Here is a 23,275-nt window from a genome sequence, read left to right on the forward strand (position 1 = left end):
CAAGGGCGGGTGGTCTCTCGTGGCAATCATTGGTGACCGACTATGCCAATTGTCGCAATGCCGTGATTGCAAGTGTGCACAGGGCGTGAGGACTCTTTGGGAAATTATCGACGTCCGACCGGCTTCAATGGGAGAACTGAGAACCAACTTCCTCTTCGACACCGCAAATAAACAGAGCCGACTCCATTTTGTTCCCTCCTCTCGTTTAAATCTTCTATTTTATTAATTATTTATATCCGCCAAACATGCTGCCATCGAGGTGAGGGAATTCAAGTGGATTGAATTTGACAGTTTGAATCTTATTTCATCGCCATTTCCATCGATTCTAAATTCAATCTATCATCTATTTCAGCTAAAATAGTTAAGCCTTTAGCCTTTCGTGGAAGAGATAAATGAAAGTAGCGCTTTCCACGCTGTACGAGAGTACTATGCATGTATTGCCTTCATTGACACTGTGCGATATTGGTAGATGTTTAGGAGGCTGCAGCGTCCAAGGGACAATCCTTCGGAATTAATGTCTTTTTTTTCATCCGTAAGCACGAATTTACTCGCAATTTAAGAACTCCGCTAAAATTTGGAAGTTCCGCCTAATACCCGTAATGAAAATGCGACGCAGAGTAAAATAAAGGTGGGGAATTTGAATGTGTGGTTAGAGGGGTCCCGCAAGGTACATGCTTGGGTCCGCTCAATTTCCCGCGTCCACGTCTGGTGTAGACATTTCTCAGGAAGGATGGAGTAATTTAATGATATATGTAACATCAAGTTTTATTATAAATGACATTTGTGATAATAAGTTAGAGCTTGTGTATATCCTCCAAAGGATTCTAATAAGATTAGATCAACGCATGCACAGTGTTTAGATATCTAATGCTGGTCTTCATGAAGAACCATTGGAATCTTTTCTACGAGGGTAGGCTGAAAACTAATGCACACATACTAGTAAACCACAAACAAAATTGCCTTTAAAATCACTCCTGATGGCATGTGGAAGTAACATTCCCCATCAGCATGCATACACAGGTTTGAGGTATTTTCATTCATCCAGTGCATTTCGAGAAGCGGAAGTATGGAGACGTGTTCTAGTGCTATGTCAACGCGAGTTAAACAGAGCGTGCTGTTATGGAATTTTTAACTGTTGAAAAAGTGACACCTACCGAGATTCATCGTCGTTTAAAGGCTGTTTATGGTGACGATGCTGTTAATAGGTCCACTGTAAATCGGCATCCGTCTTTTCCTCAAGTTCAAATGCAACCATCCGCAAAAAAAACTTCTTTTGACTGTGTTTTGGAATGATCTCCGAGTTTATGTGGCCGATTTTCTGGAGCAAGGGGCAACGGTAGATTCTTCTCAGTATATAAAGACTTTAAAACACCCTCTCTGTCGAGTGTGTCGTGTTAAAGGCAGCCTGGCGCCAATTATCTTGCGACAGGACAACGCTCGTCCACACACCTCGCGCGCAACCGGAGAGGCTCTGCGAAACCTGAAAGTCGAACCGATTCCACACCCTCCTTATTCTTCCGATGTTGCGCCTTGCGGTTTTTATTTTTTTCCTTAACTCAAGAGACACCTCAAGGGCAATCATTACACCTCGGACGATGAGGTGAAGGCAACTGTCAAATCCTGGATTCGAGAAAAGCCTAAAGAGTTTTTCAATGAGGGAATGAAAAAAACTTGTTTCACGTTGGGAGAAATGCGTTAGCCTTAACGGTAAATATCTTGAAATAAAATAAACATATGATTTTGAAACTTAAGAATTGTACTTCAATGTACTTTATCCCCAATCTTAATATTTGTTATTGTTTGTGGTCTACAAGCATGTGTGCATTACTTTTCAGCCTACCGTCGTACTTTCATTTCTTTCCAGTTCCATGTTTTCCAGCGAGTGTTTCACGCGGCACCCCGAGGGTGCAAGTGACTGCTGGGTGCGAGAGGGGTTTGACGAGGCAGCGCGACAACCCGTCCCCTCTCCCACCCCACCTATTCGACCCCCGCTAACTCCCCGTGGGGCCTCCGGTGGCAAGGCGGCGACAGGCCCACTCGTCCCCGATGGCCGGACTCGTGTTCCTCGTGTGTGTGCCCACGGCATCCCACGAGGCGCAGCTGGAGGCGCCGCCGCAGGGCGCTGTCGGGGACAACAGTGACGTCCTCAGGCGGAGGGTCCTCCAGGGGAAGGACGGCGAGAAGAAGCCGCCCCTCGAGAAGGTGCGTGCGTGGTCGCGTGTGTGAGTGCGTGTGTGTATATATATATATATATATATGTATATATATATATATGTATATATATATGTATATATATGTATATATATATATATATGTATGTATATATATATATATATATATATATATATATATATATATATATTATATATATATATATATATATACATATATATGATGTGTAAATACACCTGAGGGTTTTCGAAAAAGTAATTTACGTTTCGGCCTAGCGCGGCGGAGGGCATGGTTAGAACATCCTGATTTGTAAAATCTCCCTAAACTCAGTCTATGCATCCTGCTGTACTGTATGCCGACTTTGGTCCTCTCTGCTCACTGCTTTTAAAACGTGCGTTTCAACAGAAAATCCCGCGAGTTGACAAGTGCGAACTAAGATTGGGTTTTTACTGGCAAAAAACTAACTCCAGCCAAATGAAATTCATAGGTAACTTTGTGGAGTGTACCAGTAGACGGAATAATGAGTGTAGGCCGAGTGCGGCGGTGGTGCACTCTCAGTCTAAAACTGGCCACAGCACCGATGTTCACTACGAGGACCGCAGTGGTCAACCTAGCCTTGTGACAGATGGAATGACGGATGGCCAGTTCTCTGACAGCATGAACATTTTTCCCTTCACTCTTAAACAGGCAACACGTCTGACGCACAACACTATCAATTATCACTTAGTTGGTACACAGCATGAATTTCCTGATGAATTTTCGCAGCTTTGAAGTTTATTGCCTGTAAAAATCTTATCATTGAACGGATTTTACACTTGGCGAGATTTCCTATTGTATTGTTCATTTTGAATTGCTACTGTAAACAAACGACAAGTGGCTTTTCAAACACGTGCTTGTATATATATAGTATATATATGTATATGGTATTTATATACCATTTATATATATATATATTTTTTTTTAAGTAATCTACCGGTTAAGGTAGGTTTTTGGACTGACACAACTACCAAACAAATATTTTATTACTCCTAACAAAACACAAAATCAATCATCCTACTCTATATCAGGTCCCTCTTCATCTCTGAGTACTTCCTTCCTCCCTTCATCCCGTCCAACAACCCTATCCTGTTCCTTCCCTTTCCTCTTTTGCCCAACATTCTACCCTCTATCACAGTCTTCAACATCCCACTGCCGGTCAACACCCCCTTCATCCACTTTTCCTGCCTCCATAGGATTGCTCCCAACAAACCCCTCTCTTCGCCCACCATACCAAGTACTTCCTCATTTGTTTTCTTCTCTGTCCATTTCACCTTCTCCATTCTTCTCCACACCCACATTTCAAAAGCCTCCAATCTACGTCTATCCTCCTGCTTCAATGACCACGTTTCCGCTCCGTACATAGCTACGCTCCATATCAAAGTTTTTACGAGTCTTTTCTTAACATCCTTACTCAAAGTCCCTGTCATCAACTCCCTCCTCCTTGTGAAAGCCTCTTTGCCTAGCGCAATTCTTCTCCTTACGTCCCTACTACTTTGACCGTGTTGGTCCAAAACACTACCGAGATACGTAAACTGTTCTACCTGCTCTAGCTTTTGCCCTCCTATTTTAATGTTAAGCTTGGCCTTTTTCTTTCTAGAAAATCGCATAACCTTTGTTTTATTAATATTGATTCTCATCCCATACCTGTCGCACTGAATTTCCAATTCACTAAGCAATGCTTGCAGCCCCTTGGCTGACTGACAAACTAAAGCTTGGTCATCAGCAAACCTAACTGATTTTACGACTTCCCCGCCCACTTTCATTCCTACCTCGAGTTCTTCCCATGCCTCTTTGATCATTTCTTCTGCGTACAGGTTGAACAGCAACGGTGATAATGGGCAACCCTGCCTTACACCCCTTCCTAACACTGCCCATCCTGACTCCCCGTTTCCCACCCTCACCTGGGCAGTCTGAGACATGTACAGATTGCGGATTAGCCTCCTTTCCCTCCAATCTATTCCTATTTTCTGCAATATACTCATTAGTTTTTCCCAATTTACTCTATCAAACGCTTTTTCGAAATCTACGAAACAGGCAAATACCTCCTGGTTGTGTTCTATATTCCTCTCGATTAATAATCTCATTACTGCAATGGCATCACGCGTACCTCTCCCCTTCCTAAACCCAAACTGATCATCCCCTAAGTAATCATTTGCCCTACTCTCTATCCTTTTGTTTATGATCCTGAGAACAACCTTAGCTGCGTGGGATATCAAACTAATTGTCCTATAGTCCTCACATGACGTGGCCTTTACCTTTTTCGGAATAGGAACTAAAACTGATCTCACAAAGTCTTCCGGCCAGATTCCCTCCTCATAAATACTACGGATCAGCCCATATAGCCTCTTCCTCCCACATTTTCCCAAGCATTTCAAAAGTTCCACGGGAATGTTATCTACCCCCACGGCCTTATTTAGTTTCATCTCCCTTAATGCCCTTTCTATCTCATTGTCTAGTATGCCTGGACCTAAGCTATCTTCCTCTACGTCATGTTCCTTTTCAATGTCTAACTTTGTTGGTCTAAGCTCTTTACTATACAGGTCTTCTACATATTCCTTCCATCTCTCTTGGATCTTTCCTGCGTCAACTATTACCTTACCGGCCTTATCTCTAACTGCTATCGTTGATCTCCCTTTCTTACTTCCCGATAAAGATTTAACTATGCTGTAAAGCGCACCGATTTCCCCCTTCCTCTGCAGACTTTCCATATTCTCGCACTGCGTCTTCCACCATGCTTCCTTTGCTTTATTTGTTGCCCGCCTCAATTTATTGTTCAATTCTTTGTACTTCATTTTGCCTAATTCTGTATTTATATTCTTCCATTTTCGCCGCTCATCCATCTTTGTAATCATCTCATCCGTGATCCATGGTTTCCTAGTCCTTTTAGCGTTAACGGTTCTAATAGTGTCTTTTGCGGCTTTAGACAACCCTTTTTTGATCATTTCCCATTTTTCTTCGATAGTAATAAGCCCTTTACCATCCTCCATGATTTTCTCTACCGCCTGTTTGTATTCCTTCCTTTTCAACCCATTTAATGCTTCTACATTCCATTTTCTAACTCGCCGCCCCTGCCTTATCTTTTTAAAACGTACGCTACATTTCATAACAACTAAATTGTGGTCTGAGTCCGCATCCGCTCCCGGGAAGCTGTGGGAATTAATCACACTGTTCCTAAACCTGTGTCTAACCAGGATATAATCTAGCTGATATCTTCCCGAGTCACCTGGCATTTTCCATGTATACCTGCGTCTTTTGTGGTGTCTGAACCAAGTGTTGGTGATAACTAACCCCTGTCTCCTGCAGAACTCAACTGCTTTCTTCCCGCGGTCATTCCTCGTGCCTAAACCGTAGTCCCCCACCTCATCACCATCTCTTCCTTCGCCTACTGTCGCATTCCAATCCCCCATCACTATCAAATGTTTCCCTGCAGGAACACATGCAATCATGTCCTCTAACTGATCGTATATCCTATCGACCTCTTCTTCCTTATGGTTGCTCGGTGGCATGTATACCTGGATAATAACTAAGTTCGTCAGTTCTGCTTTTATCTCCACTAGTAGTATTCTATCCGTTACCTGCTCTATGTTGACTACGCTTCTTCCTACCTCTTCATTTAATACTATGGCGACCCCTCGTTGGCTCTCGTCCCCACCGCTGTATATTATTCTATACTTATCACTCCAGTAATCCCCGCTATCTTTCCATCTCACCTCGCATATACCTCAAATATCTATATTTCCCCTTTCCATCTCTCGCTTAACATTCTCCAATTTCCCTGTCCTCATCATTGTCCTAACATTCCACGTACCTATTCTAACTAATTTGGTCTTTTTCTCCTGCGTCTTCTGTCCTGCTGCTGCTGGTTTTCCCTTGCAAGGGTTTCGTGGGATGACGACCGCGGAAGCCTTGCCTCCCCCGCTGCCGGGCACGACACACGGCCGATTGGGCCGAGCCCCGTGGTTGCCAGGACTCAAAATATCTCTATTGTCCATCACATTGTTCTTGGGAATGATAATTGAGGTGGTTTCCCGTTGCCTTCCTCAATAGTGTTTTTAACGTGACACCATCACTTACTGGCCGCCCCACTGGGGTCAGACGCCATTGCAGCCGCCTCACTGAGGAACAGACGCTGCGTGGACTACCTTTCGTCTGGCTCCTAACCTTCGACCTATCTGGCATGGGTGATATATATATATATATATATATATATATATATATATATATATATATATATATATATATATATATCCCTCCCCGGACTACAACCTTGACGTGGTGGAAGGGCTTGTGCGTTCCGATGACCCCGAGAGCTGTGCTGGCGGGAGTAATAAAAATTGCTCCTGGTAGGGTCACCCATGCCAGATAGGTCGAAGGTTAGGAGCCAGACGAAAGGTAGTCCACGCAGCGTCTGTTCCTCAGTGAGGCGGCTGCAATGGCGTCTGACCCCAGTGGGGCGGCCAGTAAGTGATGGTGTCACGTTAAAAACACTATTGAGGAAGGCAACGGGAAACCACCTCAATTATCATTCCCTAGAAAAATATGATGGACAATAGAGATATTTTGAGTCCTGGCAACCACGGGGATCGGCCCAATCGGCCGTGTGTCGTGCCCGGCAGCGGGGGAGGCAAGGCTTCCGCGGTCGTCATCCCACGAAACCCTTGCAAGGGAAAACCAGCAGCAGCAGGACAGAAGACGCAGGAGAAGAAAACCAAATTAGTTAGAATAGGAACGTGGAATGTTAGGACAATGATGAGGACAGGGAAATTGGAGAATGTTAAGCGAGAGATGGAAAGGGGAAATATAGATATTTGAGGTATATGCGAGGTGAGATGGAAAGATAGCGGGGATTACTGGAGTGATAAGTATAGAATAATATACAGCGGTGGGGATGAGAGCCAACGAGGGGTTGCCATAGTATTAAATGAAGAGGTAGGAAGAAGCGTAGTCAACATAGAGCAGGTAACGGATAGAATACTACTAGTGGAGATAAAAGCAGAACCGACGAACTTAGTTATTATTCAGGTATACATGCCACCGAGCAACCATAAGGAAGAAGAGGTCGATAAGATATACGATCAGTTAGAGGACATGATCGCGTGTGTTCCAGCAGGGAAACATTTGATAGTGATGGGGGATATGAATGCGACGGTAGGCGAAGGAAGAGATGGTGATGAGGTGGGTGACTACGGTTTAGGCACGAGGAATGACCGCGGGGAGAAAGCAGTTGAGTTCTGCAGGAGACAGGGGTTAGTCATCACCAACACCTGGTTTAGACACCACAAAAGACGCAGGTATACATGGAAAATGCCAGGTGACTCAGGAAGATATCAGCTAGATTATATCCTGGTTAGACACAGGTTTAGGAATAGTGTGATAAATTCCCACAGCTTTCCGGGAGCGGATACGGACTCAGACCACAATTTAGTTGTTATGAAATGTAGCGTACGTTTCAAAAAGATAAGGCAGGGGCGGCGAGTTAGAAAATGGAATGTAGAAGCATTAAATGGGTTGAAAAGGAAGGAATACAAACAGGCGGTAGAGAAAATCATGGAGGATGGTAAAGGGCTTATTACTATCGAAGAAAAATGGGAAATGATCAAAAAAGGGTTGTCTAAAGCGGCAAAAGACACTATTGGAACCGTTAACGCTAAAAGGACTAGGAAACCATGGATCACGGATGAGATGATTACAAAGATGGATGAGCGGCGAAAATGGAAGAATATAAATACAGAATTAGGCAAAATGAAGTACAAAGAATTGAACAATAAATTGAGGCGGGCAACAAATAAGGCAAAAGACGCATGGTGGAAGACGCAGTGCGAGGATATGGAAAGTCTCCAGAGGAAGGGTGAAATCGGTGCGCTGTACAGCAAAGTTAAATCGTTATCGGGAAGTAAGAAAGGAAGAGCTATGCTAATAGTTAGAGATAAGGCGGGTAAGGTAATAGTTGACGCAGGAAAGATCCAAGAGAGATGGAAGGAGTATATAGAAGAACTGTATAGTAAAGAACCCAGACCAACACAGTTAGACATTGAAAAAGAAAATGACGTAGAGGAAGACAGCTTAGGTCCAGGCATACTAGACAATGAGATAAAAAGGGCATTAAGGGAGATGAAACTAAATAAGGCCGTGGGGGTAGATAACATTCCCTTGGAACTTTTAAAATGCTTAGGAAAATGTGGGAGGAAGAGACTATGTGGGCTCATTCGTAGTATGTATGAGGAAGGAATCTGGCCGGAAGACTTTGTGAGAGCAGTTTTAGTTCCGATTCCGAAAAAGGTAAAGGCCACGTCATGTGAGGACTATAGGACAATTAGTTTGATATCCCACGCAGCTAAGGTTGTTCTCAGGATCATAAACAAACGGATAGAGAGTAGGGCAAATGATTACTTAGGGGATGATCAGTTTGGGTTTAGAAAGGGGAGAGGTACGCGTGATGCCATTGCAGTAATGAGATTTTTAATCGAGAGGAATATAGAACACAACCAGGAGGTATTTGCCTGTTTCGTAGATTTCGAAAAAGCGTTTGATAGAGTGAATTGGGAAAAACTAATGAGTATATTGCAGAAAATAGGAATAGATTGGAGGGAAAGGAGGCTAATCCGCAACCTGTACATGTCTCAGACTGCTCAGGTGCGGGTGGGAAACGGGGAGTCAGGATGTGCAGTGTTAGGAAGGGGTGTAAGGCAGGGTTGCCCATTATCACCGTTGCTGTTCAACCTGTATGCAGAGGAAATGATTAAAGAGGCATGGGAAGAACTCGAGGTAGGAATGAAAGTGGGCTGGGAATTCGTAAAATCAGTTAGGTTTGCTGATGACCAAGCTTTAGTTTGTCAGTCAGCCAAGGGGCTGCAAGCATTGCTGAGGGAATTGGAAATTCAGTGCGACAGGTATGGGATGAGAATCAACATTAATAAAACAAAGGTTATGCGATTTTCTAGAAAGAAAAAGGGCAAGCTTAACATTAAAATAGGAGGGCAAAAACTAGAGCAGGTAGGACAGTTTACGTATCTCGGTAGTGTTTTGGACCAACACGGTCAAAGTAGTTGGGACGTAAGGAGAAGAATTGCGCTAGGCAAAGAGGCTTTCACGAGGAGGAGGGAGTTGATGACGGGGACTTTGAGTAAGGATGTTAAGAAAAGACTCGTAAAAACTTTGATATGGAGCGTAGCTATGTACGGCGCGGAAACGTGGTCATTGAAGCAGGAGGATAGACGTAGACTGGAGGCTTTTGAAATGTGGGTGTGGAGAAGAATGGAGAAGGTGAAATGGACAGAGAAGAAAACAGATGAGGAAGTACTTGGTATGGTGGGCGAAGAGAGGGGTTTGTTGGGAGCAATTCTATGGAGGCAGGAAAAGTGGATGAAGGGGGTGTTGACCGGCAGTGGGATGTTGAAGACTGTGATAGAGGGTAGAATGTTGGGCAAAAGAGGAAAGGGAAGGAACAGGATAGGGATGTTGGACGGGATGAAGGGCGGAAGAAAGTACTCAGAGATGAAGAGGGACCTGGTGTAGAGTAGAATTTAGGGTTGTGTTTTGTTAGTAGTCACAAAATATTTGTTTGGTAGTTGTGTCCATCGAAAAACCTACCTTAACCGGTAGATTACCTTAAAAAAATATATATATATATATGCTTATAACTCGGATAGCAACAAACAATATAGGTACACATAAAAAAACACTCCCTCGTAATTTCGACGGAAGTTAGCTCCGTCTTCCTCGGAAGAAACGATAGTACCGCCTACTGGTAAAGGGGAGGTGAGGAATGCGATGTATATACAGGGTTCGTCCGGAAAATAAGTGTACTGATTTTTTCCCGCCGCTCCAGGCGCGCCCAGCACCGCTCTGACGGGCTGCGATAGGAGGGGGGTATGTTGGCAAGCGACGCTGAAAAAGGCAGTCGGCTCTGAGCTGTGGTGTAGTGAGGAGCTCTGTTAACGCGAACCTCCACGCTCGACCCACGTCACGGAACGCGATGCCGAAGGTTTGGAGCAGCGTTATTCCATCAAATTTGCGGTAAAGCTTGGGAAATCGTCTACCGAAACTGTCGGTATGATTAACCAGGCTTACGGGGAGTCAGCCATGTCCAGAAACATGATCTTTCGGTGGCACAAGATGTTCGTGGAGGGCAGAGAAGAGGTCAACGACGAACCACGGCCTGGACGCCCATCATCACACTCACCGACGAAAATGTGCGAAAAGTTCGCGATGTACTGAACTCTGATCGTCGTCTTAGTGTTCGGATGTTCGGTGTTCGTCCAATTGCTTGACAGGCTTCGAAAACGAGTCGCCCGCGCACGGCCAGGGATCAAAAACATCTGGCGGCTGCATCACGACAATGCGCCGTCTCACACCGCGCTTGTCGTGTCGGACTTCTTGGCCAAGCACGGCGTGGCAACGCTGCCGCACCCGCCCTACAGCCCGGACTTGGCACCACCGGACTTCTTTCTGTTCCCGAAGATAAAGAGGAGTTTGAAAGGAACGCGATACGGGACTTTGGACGCCGTCAAAGAGGCCGTGACGACGTGTCTTCGAGAGGTTCCCGATGATGCCTTCGCGGGAGCGTTCCAGGAATGGGAACGCCGCTGGAACAAGTGCATCGACTCACAAGGGTCCTATTTTGAGGAATATTAGCTTAAGATATGTAAAAGTGTAATAAATTTTTTTCCCTGAGCTCAGTACACTTATTTTCCGGACGAACCGTGTATATCCCCTTCGCTCACTTTGTGTTCTGCGGACTTCACCGACAGCAAATAACTCTCTTCACTCCCACCTTTTTAAACTTTCGTCTTGCTCTCTATTTAACTTGTTTTATCACTTCCAACAGTACGAATAAAACGTTTAAGCCTTCGAAGAATATCTACAATTGGTTTGATTTCCAGGATTCTCCTGTTTCAGGTGCTGGAGGATTTGCTGGCCAAACTGGAGATAGACAATGCCATGTGGTGCAAGTGCCGGAAGGGAAACTATTACCAGGTGGGACGGAGATGGATTCACACTAAACCACCCCCCTCCCCCCCCTACGAACGTCACCTAATTAATATTTGTTACATTCAGCCCGAAGGTAATTTTGGACTCGCCACACACTTAGAGTAAATGTGGATTCAAGAATGAAAAGTAACACCTTCAATTTTAAACTGCATTCTCCTACAGTGCGTAAAATAAAAACTGTACTATTGTAAATGGGGATTATTTCAATTTGGAGACCAGATGAAAGATGGTCAATCTTAAATCCGCGAATTAAGCGAGGGATAAGTGTTACACGTTGAAATACTACCTCGATCAAAAAGTTCCCGGAATAACCACCGTGTGGCGCTCCCATCGTTCCGATTTGAGTTCTATTTTTTTGTTAAATTGGTACATCTGTTGTTGATATTCCCTTTAAATCTTAGTGTCATAACTTGACATTTGCAAAAGTTACGTAGCCAAGAGTACATCTATCTCTGTGTGTGTTGGCGATTTTTTACAATTTCAGAAATGGATTTAAATTTGCAACAACGAACTTGTATTAAATTTTGCGTAAAAAACGGATTTAGTGGCGCACGGACGTTGGAAATGTTGGAAAAGTGTTTCGGCAACGATTCTCTAAAAAAAACGGTCGTTTACCAGTGGCACGAGCGGTTCAGAAGTGGTCGTGAGTCAATCGAAGATGATGAACGCAGTGGCAGACCATCGACATCGAAAGTCGGTGAAAAAATTGATAAAGTAAAAAAATGTTGGTCAATAACCGCAAATTAACCATCAGAGAAATAGCGGAGGACTTGAACATTGCCTATGGATCCGCCCAAGACATTGTGGTTAATGATTTGGGTTTCCGTCGTGTAGCATGCCAAAAGACCTCAATTTCATGCAAAAAAGAGACCGTGTTGACGTCGCAAAAGACATGATTTGCGAGGCTGAATCCGATCCCACATTCATCAAAAGGATCATTACTGGAGACGAGACGTGGGTTTATGAGTACGACACGCAATCCAGACATCAGGCAAGTGAATGGCGTTCACCAAATGAGCCGAGACCAAAAAAACCACGTCGTTTTCAGTCAAAAAAGAAGGCAATGCTGACGGTTTTCATGGATTACAACGGTGTAGTGCATCATGAATTTTTGCTAGAAGGCCAGACAGTAAACAAAGAGTATTATTTGGGTGTTATGAGACGTTTGCGTGAAGCAATTCGCCGAAAGAGACCAGAAATGTGGGCAGAAAACTCGTGGATTTTGCACCATGATAACGCACCGTCGCACAGTGCTATCATTATTCGTAATTTTTTGACGAAAAATGCAACAAATACCATCCAACAGCCACCGAATTCACCTGATTTGGCTCCCTGTGACTTCTTTCTGTTCAATCGAGTTAAAAAACCATTACGGGGAACGCGTTTTAGCAGCCGAGAGGAAGTAATGGAAAAATCGCAGGAAGCACTGATGGACATACCGAAAACCGAATATAAAAAATGTTTCGAGGATTGGATCAAGCGCTGGCATAAGTGTGTTGCAGTCGATGGGGATTACTTTGAAGGGGACAATATAGATTTAGATGAATAAACTTGTATTTTTAATTTTCTGAATAAATTCCGGGAAATTTTTGATCAAGGTAGTATATCAGCGGTAGTGAATGTAAGAAGTGGGCATCATCATTAAGTTTATGCAGCAGGGAAACATTCAAATAAAACATTTAAGAGGTGCCCCCTCACGGTGGTTAGAGATCAATTCGAAAAACCTTCAAGCATTTGGGCCCTGCGTAAAACTGGACATCTGAATTGGAAAAGATGAGGGGACGAAAAATATATTTTATAAATCTCAAAAAAATATTATTTTATTCAAAAATGCATGGTGAAAATCAGACAAAAGTTTGTCTTTGCGATGATTGAATACTTTCGGAGCAAACATAAGCAATGAAAGGAATGAGTGAAAAGCACCTAAGCACGCATTTTTGGTCACGTTTAAAAATGGGTCCGGAGAAAAAGTCAGTTTTTATCTTGCATCGCATTTAAAAAATGTTCAAATGCATTTTAATTCTATTATTTTGATTTAATTTTTCATTATTTTATTCTCTTTCGCTCCTTTCGAACGCTTCACTTCAATGCTGTGACTCAACCATCAACCGTCTGACGCTGAAACCGTCTTTCAAAGTGCGTCCTTTCTGAGCGAGATTCAAAACCATTCAAACGGCCCACACTAATCACTCCAGAACTGAACGATCCGAGCGGGGGGAAACAGTGAGAGACACTCTCAAGCAAAAACTAACCCTGCGCAGTACTGAGACGATCAGTGTTTTCACTGAAATCAGTAAAAAAATAAAATTTAACTCCCCCCCCCTGTAGATGTGTATTTCGGTTGAAATATCGCAGTCACATATTTTAAACGAAACATTCCATTCAGCGATACAATCGTGAGGATAAAGATAAGTCCCTTGAAAAGGGCGAAAGGGACGCAATACGTGTGCCCTCATTCCCTTCACAAGGAGTCGCAGTGAGTTTAACGCGTCGGCCTCTTTTTGCAGGTGATATTCCCCGTGTCGGCGGGAGATCAGTGCGAGAATACACTCCACTTCCTCTCCGAGCTGGGCATCGGCCGGATGCTCAATTCCTTGGTGAGGTGCGTACTAGGCTAAGGGTGCTAAGGGGTACCGCCGGTCGAGGGAATCAGGGCCGGCGGGTCTTTCGGGAAAGAACTATGTAAAAGTACATACTATATATAGCATATAGGATAGTATATAGGATGCTGGATTGTGTTTTGTTAGGAGAGACGAGATAACTATTCGACAGTTGTGTCTATCATACCTCAGCCAGTAGATTACTACTAGTGAATAATTAAAATAAATAATAATAATTATAGCTAATATAGTATTAATTCGTATCATTTATGAGGAAGGAATTTCGCCGGAGGACTTGGACAGACCAGTGTCTGGCTCTCATCACAAAAAATGGAAAGGCAGCCCTAAATGAATGCATCAAAATACTGTCTGATCCCACGCGCAACTACAAGGGGGTTCTAGGGATCATCGACAAGAGGATGGAGAGTAGGGAAAATGTTTAATTCGGGGATGATCAGTTTGGGTTCAGAAAGTGGACAGGGACGCGTGAGGAAATTGCAGTAAGAAGTTCACTAATAGGAAAGAATATACAATACAATCGAAAGTCGGTGGACAATTCATAAATTCAATGAGGTTTGCTGATAATGAAGCTTTGGTTCATCAGTCAGTCAAAGGGCATTGCTGAGTGAATTGGAAATGAAGTGCGATAGATATGGGATGAGAATAAATGTAAATAATACAAACGTTATGATGTTTTACAGAAAGAGAAAGGCTACGTTGAACGTTAAAAATAGGAGGCCAAAAACTAGGGAAAGTGGGAGATTTTAAGTATGCCAGTGTTTATGGACAAAACTGATCCAATTAGGGGGACATAAGAAGAATTGCGTAAAAGTTCGTTAAAACTTTGATATCGAGCGTATTTATGTACGGCGCTGAAACATGGTCATGGAAGCAGGAGGATAGTGGAGGCTTTTGAAATGTGGGTGTGAAGAAGGATGGAGGAGGTGATGTGGACTGAAAGGAGAACAAATGAGGAAGTACTAGGCATGGTGGGTGAAGAGAGGGGTTTGTTGGGAGAAGTCCTAAGGAGGCAGGAAAAATAGATGAAGGGCATATTGATTGGCAGTGGGATGTTGAAGACTGGGATAGAGGGGAGAATGTTGGACAAACGAGGAAGAGGAATGAGTAGTATAGCGGTTTTGGAAGGGATGAAGGGAAGAAAGAAATATACGGAATAGAAGGTTAACTGAAGTGTGGAGTAGCAGGGAAGAAGGGTAGAAGAGAGGGAAGAAAGGTATTGCTTTACAATTGCTTAAGAAGTGTCCACCCAAAATTACCCTAATCGATAGAATACCTAAAATATTAATACCATTAGCACAACAATGAATTTTACCTCGTCATTTTATTGCTTATCGCGATTTTAGTAAAGAAATGATAGAGTTATAAGTATGATAGAATGGATAATACCATGGAACAATAATGATAGCAATCTTCTGTTTTTCTCAGTGTGCTGCCATGCAACGTCTTCAGACAGGATACCGGTAATGATCCTCTACTGAACGACGGAGTTGAGTAAGTAAATAACTCTCTCGGGCATTTTCTCGCGGATCATCTTGAGCAAAGGATTGCTGCTGGTACAATGTGGTATAATGTCCGGTATAATCCGCACACTATACCGAATTTCAAAAGCTGAACACGGACAGACTTATGCCAGCTGTAATAAACAAGGAAATCGGTGCAAGTACGAGACCATGTCCATTGCTGAAATCTATTCATGCCAACGGGACTCTTAAAACAGCTGTACTCCAGGCGGCTCTGAGTAATATCTATCGTGGCACATTTTGCGGCCAACATAATCCAGATTATTGACTGAATCTAGCTGGACGCGGCTTGTATACCGAAGACAAACGGATACGAAGGTCCAAGAGACGACCACAATCAAGTGCAATAATTGATCCCCGTGAAAAATTTAAGTGAAAAACATTAAAAGTTCTGAAAGAAAAGTTGATAAAATCTTAATTTAAACAAGAAAAAGTAATGCTCTAATATATTCTAAGGTCCAGCTCATGCATCCACATGGGACAGGTTTAAGAAGGCCAAGGTACTTTCCCACCCAGCCCCCAATAAAACGGATATGAGGCAACTGAGGATGGCAAGCTCATAAATATGATATAATAAAACAAAAAAATCTCCACGGACACTGCTAGGAACCCTGGATGAAGTAAAACTGTCCAAATATGGTTCAATAATGCCAAATCGCAGAATCGCAAACTCGCGCGCATTCAATGGAGTTAAACGAAATTAATAACGATTTCTTCTAAACATGACCCTCCCTTGTTCTTCCGAAAGTGCTCTCGCTCATGTGAAATAGCAGAAATAAATGAGCTCCCAAAATTCCAGCTAATTACATTTCGAGCTGTGCCTATAACACTATTACACCTGTTTAATTATTAGCCAATGTGCGCAAAAGTTGAGCCTCAGATCACCCCAGAATTACAACTAACGCTGCTTTCTAATATCCAGAGGGTCAGCTACCGACATTAATTCCTCCCAGAAATCGCATTCTTTGAATGGTTTGGTCGCATTCCGTTCGGCACGTGCCATAATATGGTATCATTCACACCAAAGTGCAACTCTTTTTCGTACAGACATGTTTCAACTTCAGTTTGCCACCAATATGTACGATTCCTGAACTTGGTATCGACACTTGTAGACAGCGGTAACTCGGAATCCTTTCGTAGATACTCAAGCGCCAATGCCATGATACTAGGTTTGTATCAAAAGTATCGGTAACAATTATTTGACGTGAAATGCTGAATTCAGTCCATCGGTCAAGTATTCGCATGGTCGCAGATCTTACTGGCATTGATAAGATGACAGTGTACTCCATTATCAATGAAAATTTGGCGATACGAAATTTATGCACTAATCTCGTCCCGAAGTTGTTTGAACCGACAACCAAGAGCAGAGTCGAGTGTCTGCTTGTGAATACGGTACCGCGACGATTCCCCAACCCGATTACAGCTCGACTTGACACTAACAGACTATTTCCTATTTCCAATAGTGAAATCCTCCCTCAAAAGACCCCACCATTGGACCCTAGGTGCCGTCAAAAAAGCCTGTACCGTTAAGGAACTTCCGGGATCCGCCTACCACGGAGTCTTCGAACCGTTGAAAAGCCGCTCTGACAAAAACGTGAAGTCGAAGCCCAAGGGATGTACTTAGATGAATTTTGAGGCATTGTAGCACATATCTGAAACAAATCTATTTTTACGATACTTTTTATACAAACCATGTATTATATACCATAAACTAGGACCAAATTATTCGTTCTCAGCACGGGTAACTTCTGGGTGTTGGTGTAGAGGTTATGGTCCGAAGTGTTTCGCAGCAATTGTTCCGTGTTTTTGGTCGGTTCATTCAACACGTTGTGATTCCCGGACAGGGGTCCGTCGTCGGCGGAGGAGACGAAGGCGAACCGGGCGTGGGGGAAGTTCGTGGACTCCGTGCGGTCCAAGCTGACGGTGGCGCAGGTAGTGGACGGCGTAAGAAGCAGCGGAGAGCTCACGTTCGACTTCGTCCTGCTCGTCGTCACGGCCGGGTGAGTACGACACCCTCTGCACCAACTACGGTGGTGCCCCAAGGTGCTATTCTATCACCTTGGTGGTGCTCCAAACATGAACTTGCCTCACAACTATGCTACCTCATGCTATAACCTCATGCTACGCACCTACCATGCTGTGTGCCTGCAATCCCCTCGGTAGCTACCCTCTCACTCGCTCCAGAATAAGATGGACCTAATCGCTTTGGTGACACGATCAGGGGCACATTTGAGACAGTAGTCAAAGTCAAATGGACTTTATCTCCCTTTGATTATCCACAGCTCAGCGTCCCTTTTCGGTTGAATTAGCTGTTCTCACTGACACTCCTTCGTGCCCGCAGGATGGTGGCAGCAATGGGACTCGTCGAGAACAGCTCCGTCAACATCGTGGCGGCCATGCTCATTTCCCCACTCATGGTAAGTCAACTGAAGTAAACCTTAAAGGGGACGCGTCAAGACGTATCTGTTCTCTTCATCGCGCGGCAGAAACATTCCTGGCACTGATTCGCGTAGGGTAGTGGGGTTCCTTGAGATTTGGGTCACTTGGACCACTTTCCATCGTTTCCATTAGTGTGCAAACAAAACAATGCGTGAGTATGTTTGTGAGTTGTCTGAAAGGTAAAACACGCCATGAATGACCTGAGTGATAGTAAAAGTTACTCTTCACAGTATTTATTTCACTCTATGAGTTTCGATGCTCATGCATCATCTTTAGGCAAAATATACAATTTTCTCGAAACAATTCTGTGCACATACAGGGTGCATCCCAAAATTAATACTTTTATTTTTTATGGAATTCATTTTAAAGATATGCACAAGAACTTGAAATTCTTTCAAGTACTGTCCTTGGGCCTCTACACATTTTTTCCAGAGACTCTGCCATGACCGGTACGCGCCCTGGAAGGTGTCTTCGGGGACCTCTCGCAAGGTCTTCGTCACGGTTGACTGGATCTCTTCCATGGACGAAAAACGGGTTCCTTACAGGGCTGTATTAATCCAAGGGAACAAAAAGAAGTCTGCTGGGACGACATCAGGACTATAGGGGGAGGGGGTGGGGCAGCGTTGGCACCTGGTGTTTGGCCAGAAACTCGTGGACTCGTAGCGCGTTGTCGTGATGGAGTTGCCAGGTAGCGGAGGTGTCTTTTCTCGTCCTGATGACCCTTTTTTGGAGTCTTTCCAGCACATCTACGAAGAAGGTAGCATTAAAATTCAGTCCTTGAGGAACAAACTCCTTTTGTTATCACTTTTGATTTGCTCATTCTTGCCTTTAGACTGGTCGGTGTACCACTCAGAGCTTTGGTGTTTTGTTTCTGGGTTGTATTAAAAACCCAAGTTTCATCACCAGTGATGACGTTGTCCGAATAATCAGGTTCATTTTCAATGCGTTGCACAAGTTAACTTGAAATTTCCGTTCGGTTGGTCTTTCGTGACACGGTCGGCGCGCAGAGGTGTATAATAACTGATCTTTTGCCGTTTTAACAGCTTGAAGTGAGCACTGAGACCGGTTTCGCGGCAAAGCTTTGCGTCCCCCACCTTCACCTACTCTAAGTGGTTCGATCCAACTCCGATCAATGGGAGCGGCGCAGGAAATTCAATTGTATTACTTTTGGAACGCACCCTGTATGTATAGAGTCAACTGGGATTGGGGAGAGATGCAGGAGATTAGGGAAAGATCGGAGGGGAGGAGAGGAAGGCATTCCAACATCCAACTTACCTTCGACCTTTCGATTCTAGAGCCGACCATCGCTTTCCGGGCGATGCAAACTATCCGGGTGTCTTATATCTCAGTTCTGTCTCAAATGAAAGTGACAATTTCGTGGGACTCATCTCTTTAAATAACTTCTTGTTATTCCCTTTTCAATTATCGTGAGTCCATTGATACCTTCCCTCTAAGAGGGAGGGATACCATCTGAATCGTCTGATGTTCCCTTTCGGGCATTTGTGTTTGCCCTTAGTAAAGAGTGCACATCGCCAAACTTGCTGGATCAGGTTTCAAGTCCTTGGAAGTACGTAGTCCACCTCAGCGTTCTCCTGGGGCTAGCTGTGACTTGGTTAATTCATGCGCGCCCATTCCTCACTCTGGGTTTAAGCATTCGTTCTTATCTCCTTACCGAGATAATATCCTGAAACGCGATCGAATATCGCCTATTTCCGGTTGAATCAAAACGACTATTCCTGCCAATAAATGGTAATGCCTCATTTGTTCATTTCTAGAAGACCTAGCCAGGCTCTGGATTCGCAGTAGGTTCGTATTCGGGTCAAAATTAGGCTGGTGTGTGTGTTCGCCCCTTGCCACACAGGGTACTAAAATACCAAATATCATGCATGGGAAAATTAGCCCATTGCTCAAACTAGAGGATTCAAGCAATGGATGGGGAAGGAGACATCTGCTTCTCCAAGTGACGTGGACAAGCTGACAAAAATTGTTTTATGAGAAGAATACTGAGGAGATGTGACGAGAATGTTAACGTGCAATGTTATCTTTCGCTGGTTAGGCCTCATATAGAATGTACTACCAGTATATGGGATCCTCACGAACTCGAATTAATTGCCGAATTGGATCGCGTGCAACGCAGAGGAGATAAATTTGCAAAACGTTATTATGATAAACTTAATAGCCAATCGAAAATATTAGAGGAGCTAGTCTGGGAATCACTCACTGAGTGAAGGTTAAATTACAGATTGAATCTCTAGCATTACTTTGAAGGACGACTCTTTAGCATATGATGTTGAAAATGTATTATTACCCCCATAGTCTTACGGTAGGTGAGATCATGTCAATAAATCTAGAGAGATTAAGTGTAGATCAGATAGATTTGAGATATCATTTTTTCCACGAACGATAAGGGATCATATAACATTTTTCGACCACGGTAGTGTCATATTCGGGTCAACATTAGTCTGGTATGTAATCACCCCCTGCCACACACCATGGCGAAGGCTTTCGGGATACTATGTAGATAGATAGATAGGTGTGGATCTCATTCCATGTTTCACCGCAGGGCCCTATCGTGACGGCCACCTTCGGCGTGGTGATAGCGGACCGGAGGCTGCAGATGATCGGCATCCGCACGGAGCTCACTGGCCTCGGGCTGTGCCTCCTCTTCGGGTTCATCTTCGGCCTCATCATCGGAAGCGCCGAGAACCCTTGGGGCAGCGGCGACTGGCCCACCACCGAGATGAAGGGAAGGTAAGGATCAACATGAATGTGCACTCCTTTATACCGAAATCACGATCATCCTAATTGGTTGACAACGTGATGATTGGTTTGCCTCTCCAAAACTGTCCTGGTGACAGCACATCTCATTATTGCCTCGGAGCTTCATGCACTGACATCATCCATCACCTGCTTTTCGTAGTTAATCCTTCACCTACAGGTACAGGGTTCGTCCGGAAAATAAGTGTACTGAGCTCAGGAAAAAAAAATTATTACACTTTTACATATCTTAAGCTAATATTCCTCAAAATAGGACCCTTGTGAGTCGATACACTTGTTCCAGCGGCGTTCCCATTCCTGGAACGCTCCCGCGAAGGCATCATCGGGAACCTCTCGAAGACTCGTCGTCGACCTCTTCTCTGCCCTCCACGAACATCTTGTGCCACCGAAAGATCATGTTTCTAGACATGGCTGACTCCCCGTAAGCCTGGTTAATCATACCGACAGTTTCGGTAGACGATTTCCCAAGCTTTACCGCAAATTTGATGGAATAACGCTGCTCCAAAAACTTCGGCATCGCGTTCCGTGACGTGGGTCGAAGCGTGGAGGTTCGCGTTAACAGAGCTCCTCACTACACCACAGCTCAGAGCCGACTGCCTTTTTCAGCGTCGCTTGCCGACATACCCCCCTCCAATCGCAGCCCGTCAGAGCGGTGCTGGGCGCACCTGGAGCGGCGCGCCCAGCCCAGGAGTCAGTACACTTATTTTCCGGACGAACCCTGTATGTCACCAGTAAGACCTTCACCTACGTCACCATTACGCTATAGGGTCTGAGGTTGTGTGAAATGAATTTCCTCTTCTTCTTGAATATATCCGCAACTGACTTCTCTATCCTCTCCCTACTCTCCGATATACACCTTCATTTGTTACTCTAAGCGCTTCACTTTCATCCCCCTTTGGAAGGGTCGCCTTTTAATTCTCTCAAATCTGGTTTCCTCCGCCGTCCCTATCGATCTAGCCTCACAGCTAAAGACAATAACACTCCATATTTCAATTACTTACTTCCTCTTGTCAAGAATACTATTAAAAACAGTCATTTGCTCCATCTTCTGATAGACAGCCTTTTTCACCATCCCATTCTGATAATAACATCTCGCCCGCTTATTACGTTGATAGGAATACTACTGCGTACACATTTAACCTCTTAAACATGGTTCGATGTGTTATTCTAGTCTTATTTTCTCCATCGTCTTCCTTAATACCCATTGTATCTTCCTTACTTTGATTAAAAGTCGTTAACTTGGTTCTGTTCATGTTTATGCGTGGGAATATTTTGAATTCTGTTGAAAAGTTTCTTCGTTAAAAACGACTTAATTAATGAAGTCGATGATTGACCTAGAGTCGATTAGAGTAGAGTTAGCCCCTTCCTACGCCGGCACTGCGCATGCGAGGTCTACGAGCTCAGAAAGCTCGGAATAAAGTCCTCATTTGAGAAAAGAATTCGTGTCGTCAATGTGAGAATTGTAACTTGTCTCGAAGAAACAAATTCCACTTAAAACTTCAAGAATATCAAATTTTTTGCATCTGATGTTGTATTAATTAATTAACCTTATTCATATTTTTATACGTATTATTTGAGTAACAACATTTTCATTATTTTTTAAATTCAGTCACCATCCAATTATCTTATTTATAAACCCGGAGGTTTTGTGTTGATAGTCGACGGTCACCTAGTTCTTACACATCGTGTGACAATCTCGTATTGACTGGGTTTAAAAAAGTCTGTTCCTTCTCCTACCGCGCCAGCGGTTTTGCAAGGGTATCTGGAGACTGTAAAAATGCGAGATGACGGGCGGTATATCTGGGGTTATCCATAAGATCCCCCTGGCTTCGCCGATCGAACCCACTCCTTACTGGGTCACTACGGTGCTATATTATGTGCCATGTCCCTACTCTAAGTAGGGTGACGAATGAGGGTCGACATAGCTACTGTAATGAAATCGTCCCACCTGGCTGACGGTCGACGATATCACCTTATTGGGTTTGAAAAACGTTTATTTCAATTACACCGACGTCCAGAAATGGAGTCGAAACTGTTGTCTCCACGCGACAGAAACTCTCTGAAGCATATTGAAGCTTCCACCTCCTAGATATGGAGGGAATCTTGAGAATTGTGATTTATGGCTAGGACAACGCATGAACCGTAAGCAAGTGAGATGTCCCCTGAGGCCGAACATGGCGTCGCGCGCAAAGTGGACTGTCGTGCCTTGGCAACCAGGAGCTACTACGCCGCGCCTCGCCTCCCTCCTGTAACACGTGCACCCTGCTTATTCGTCCCCAGGGGCAACTACCGCTCCCTGTGGACGGGGATCCTGGTGGCCCTGCCATCTGGGACCGGCGTGGCCCTGGCACTCCTGGCGGGCAGCGCCGGACCACTCATCGGGGTCGCCATATCCGCCTCCTTGCTGCCGCCCGTCATCAATTGCGTGAGTACTCACCTACCGAAGCACGCGGGGGCAACCCCGACCAGTCGCCACGCATTTCTTCCTTAAGGGGATGCATTTATTTTAGCGCATGGGAGAGTTCATTGACCGGGATGCATGGGGTACATCATTACAGATCTTTTTCGAAGGAAAATATTGTGTTGGCACTTACCTTTCCTCCGTAGGGGGAAACGCAAGCATAAATTGGAAGTTCAAAGTGATTTTAGTCTTCGCCGTTCTACAGATTAAATTAATTCATTATGACAAATTTGGCTACAGTTTGACATCTTTAG

At 44.2% G+C, this 23,275-nt stretch overlaps 1 protein-coding gene across 1 annotated transcript in view; it reads left to right on the forward strand.

Moving 5' to 3' along the window:
* Positions 1 to 2,046: 2,046 nt before the first annotated feature.
* The window catches only part of LOC139696885 (uncharacterized), a 48,081-nt gene continuing 26,852 nt past the window's right edge, over positions 2,047 to 23,275 (forward strand). The window contains exons 1-8 of the mRNA XM_071595766.1: positions 2,047 to 2,202; positions 11,110 to 11,187; positions 13,710 to 13,804; positions 15,249 to 15,314; positions 17,188 to 17,343; positions 17,685 to 17,760; positions 20,346 to 20,533; positions 22,841 to 22,985. Coding sequence (XP_071451867.1) covers positions 2,047 to 2,202; positions 11,110 to 11,187; positions 13,710 to 13,804; positions 15,249 to 15,314; positions 17,188 to 17,343; positions 17,685 to 17,760; positions 20,346 to 20,533; positions 22,841 to 22,985 — 960 coding nt within the window. The remainder of the gene's footprint in view (positions 2,203 to 11,109; positions 11,188 to 13,709; positions 13,805 to 15,248; positions 15,315 to 17,187; positions 17,344 to 17,684; positions 17,761 to 20,345; positions 20,534 to 22,840; positions 22,986 to 23,275) is intronic.

This window comes from Hetaerina americana, unplaced genomic scaffold (genome assembly GCF_022747635.1).
Source record: "Hetaerina americana unplaced genomic scaffold, ioHetAmer1.1.p SCAF_7, whole genome shotgun sequence".
Taxonomy (NCBI): domain Eukaryota; kingdom Metazoa; phylum Arthropoda; class Insecta; order Odonata; family Calopterygidae; genus Hetaerina; species Hetaerina americana.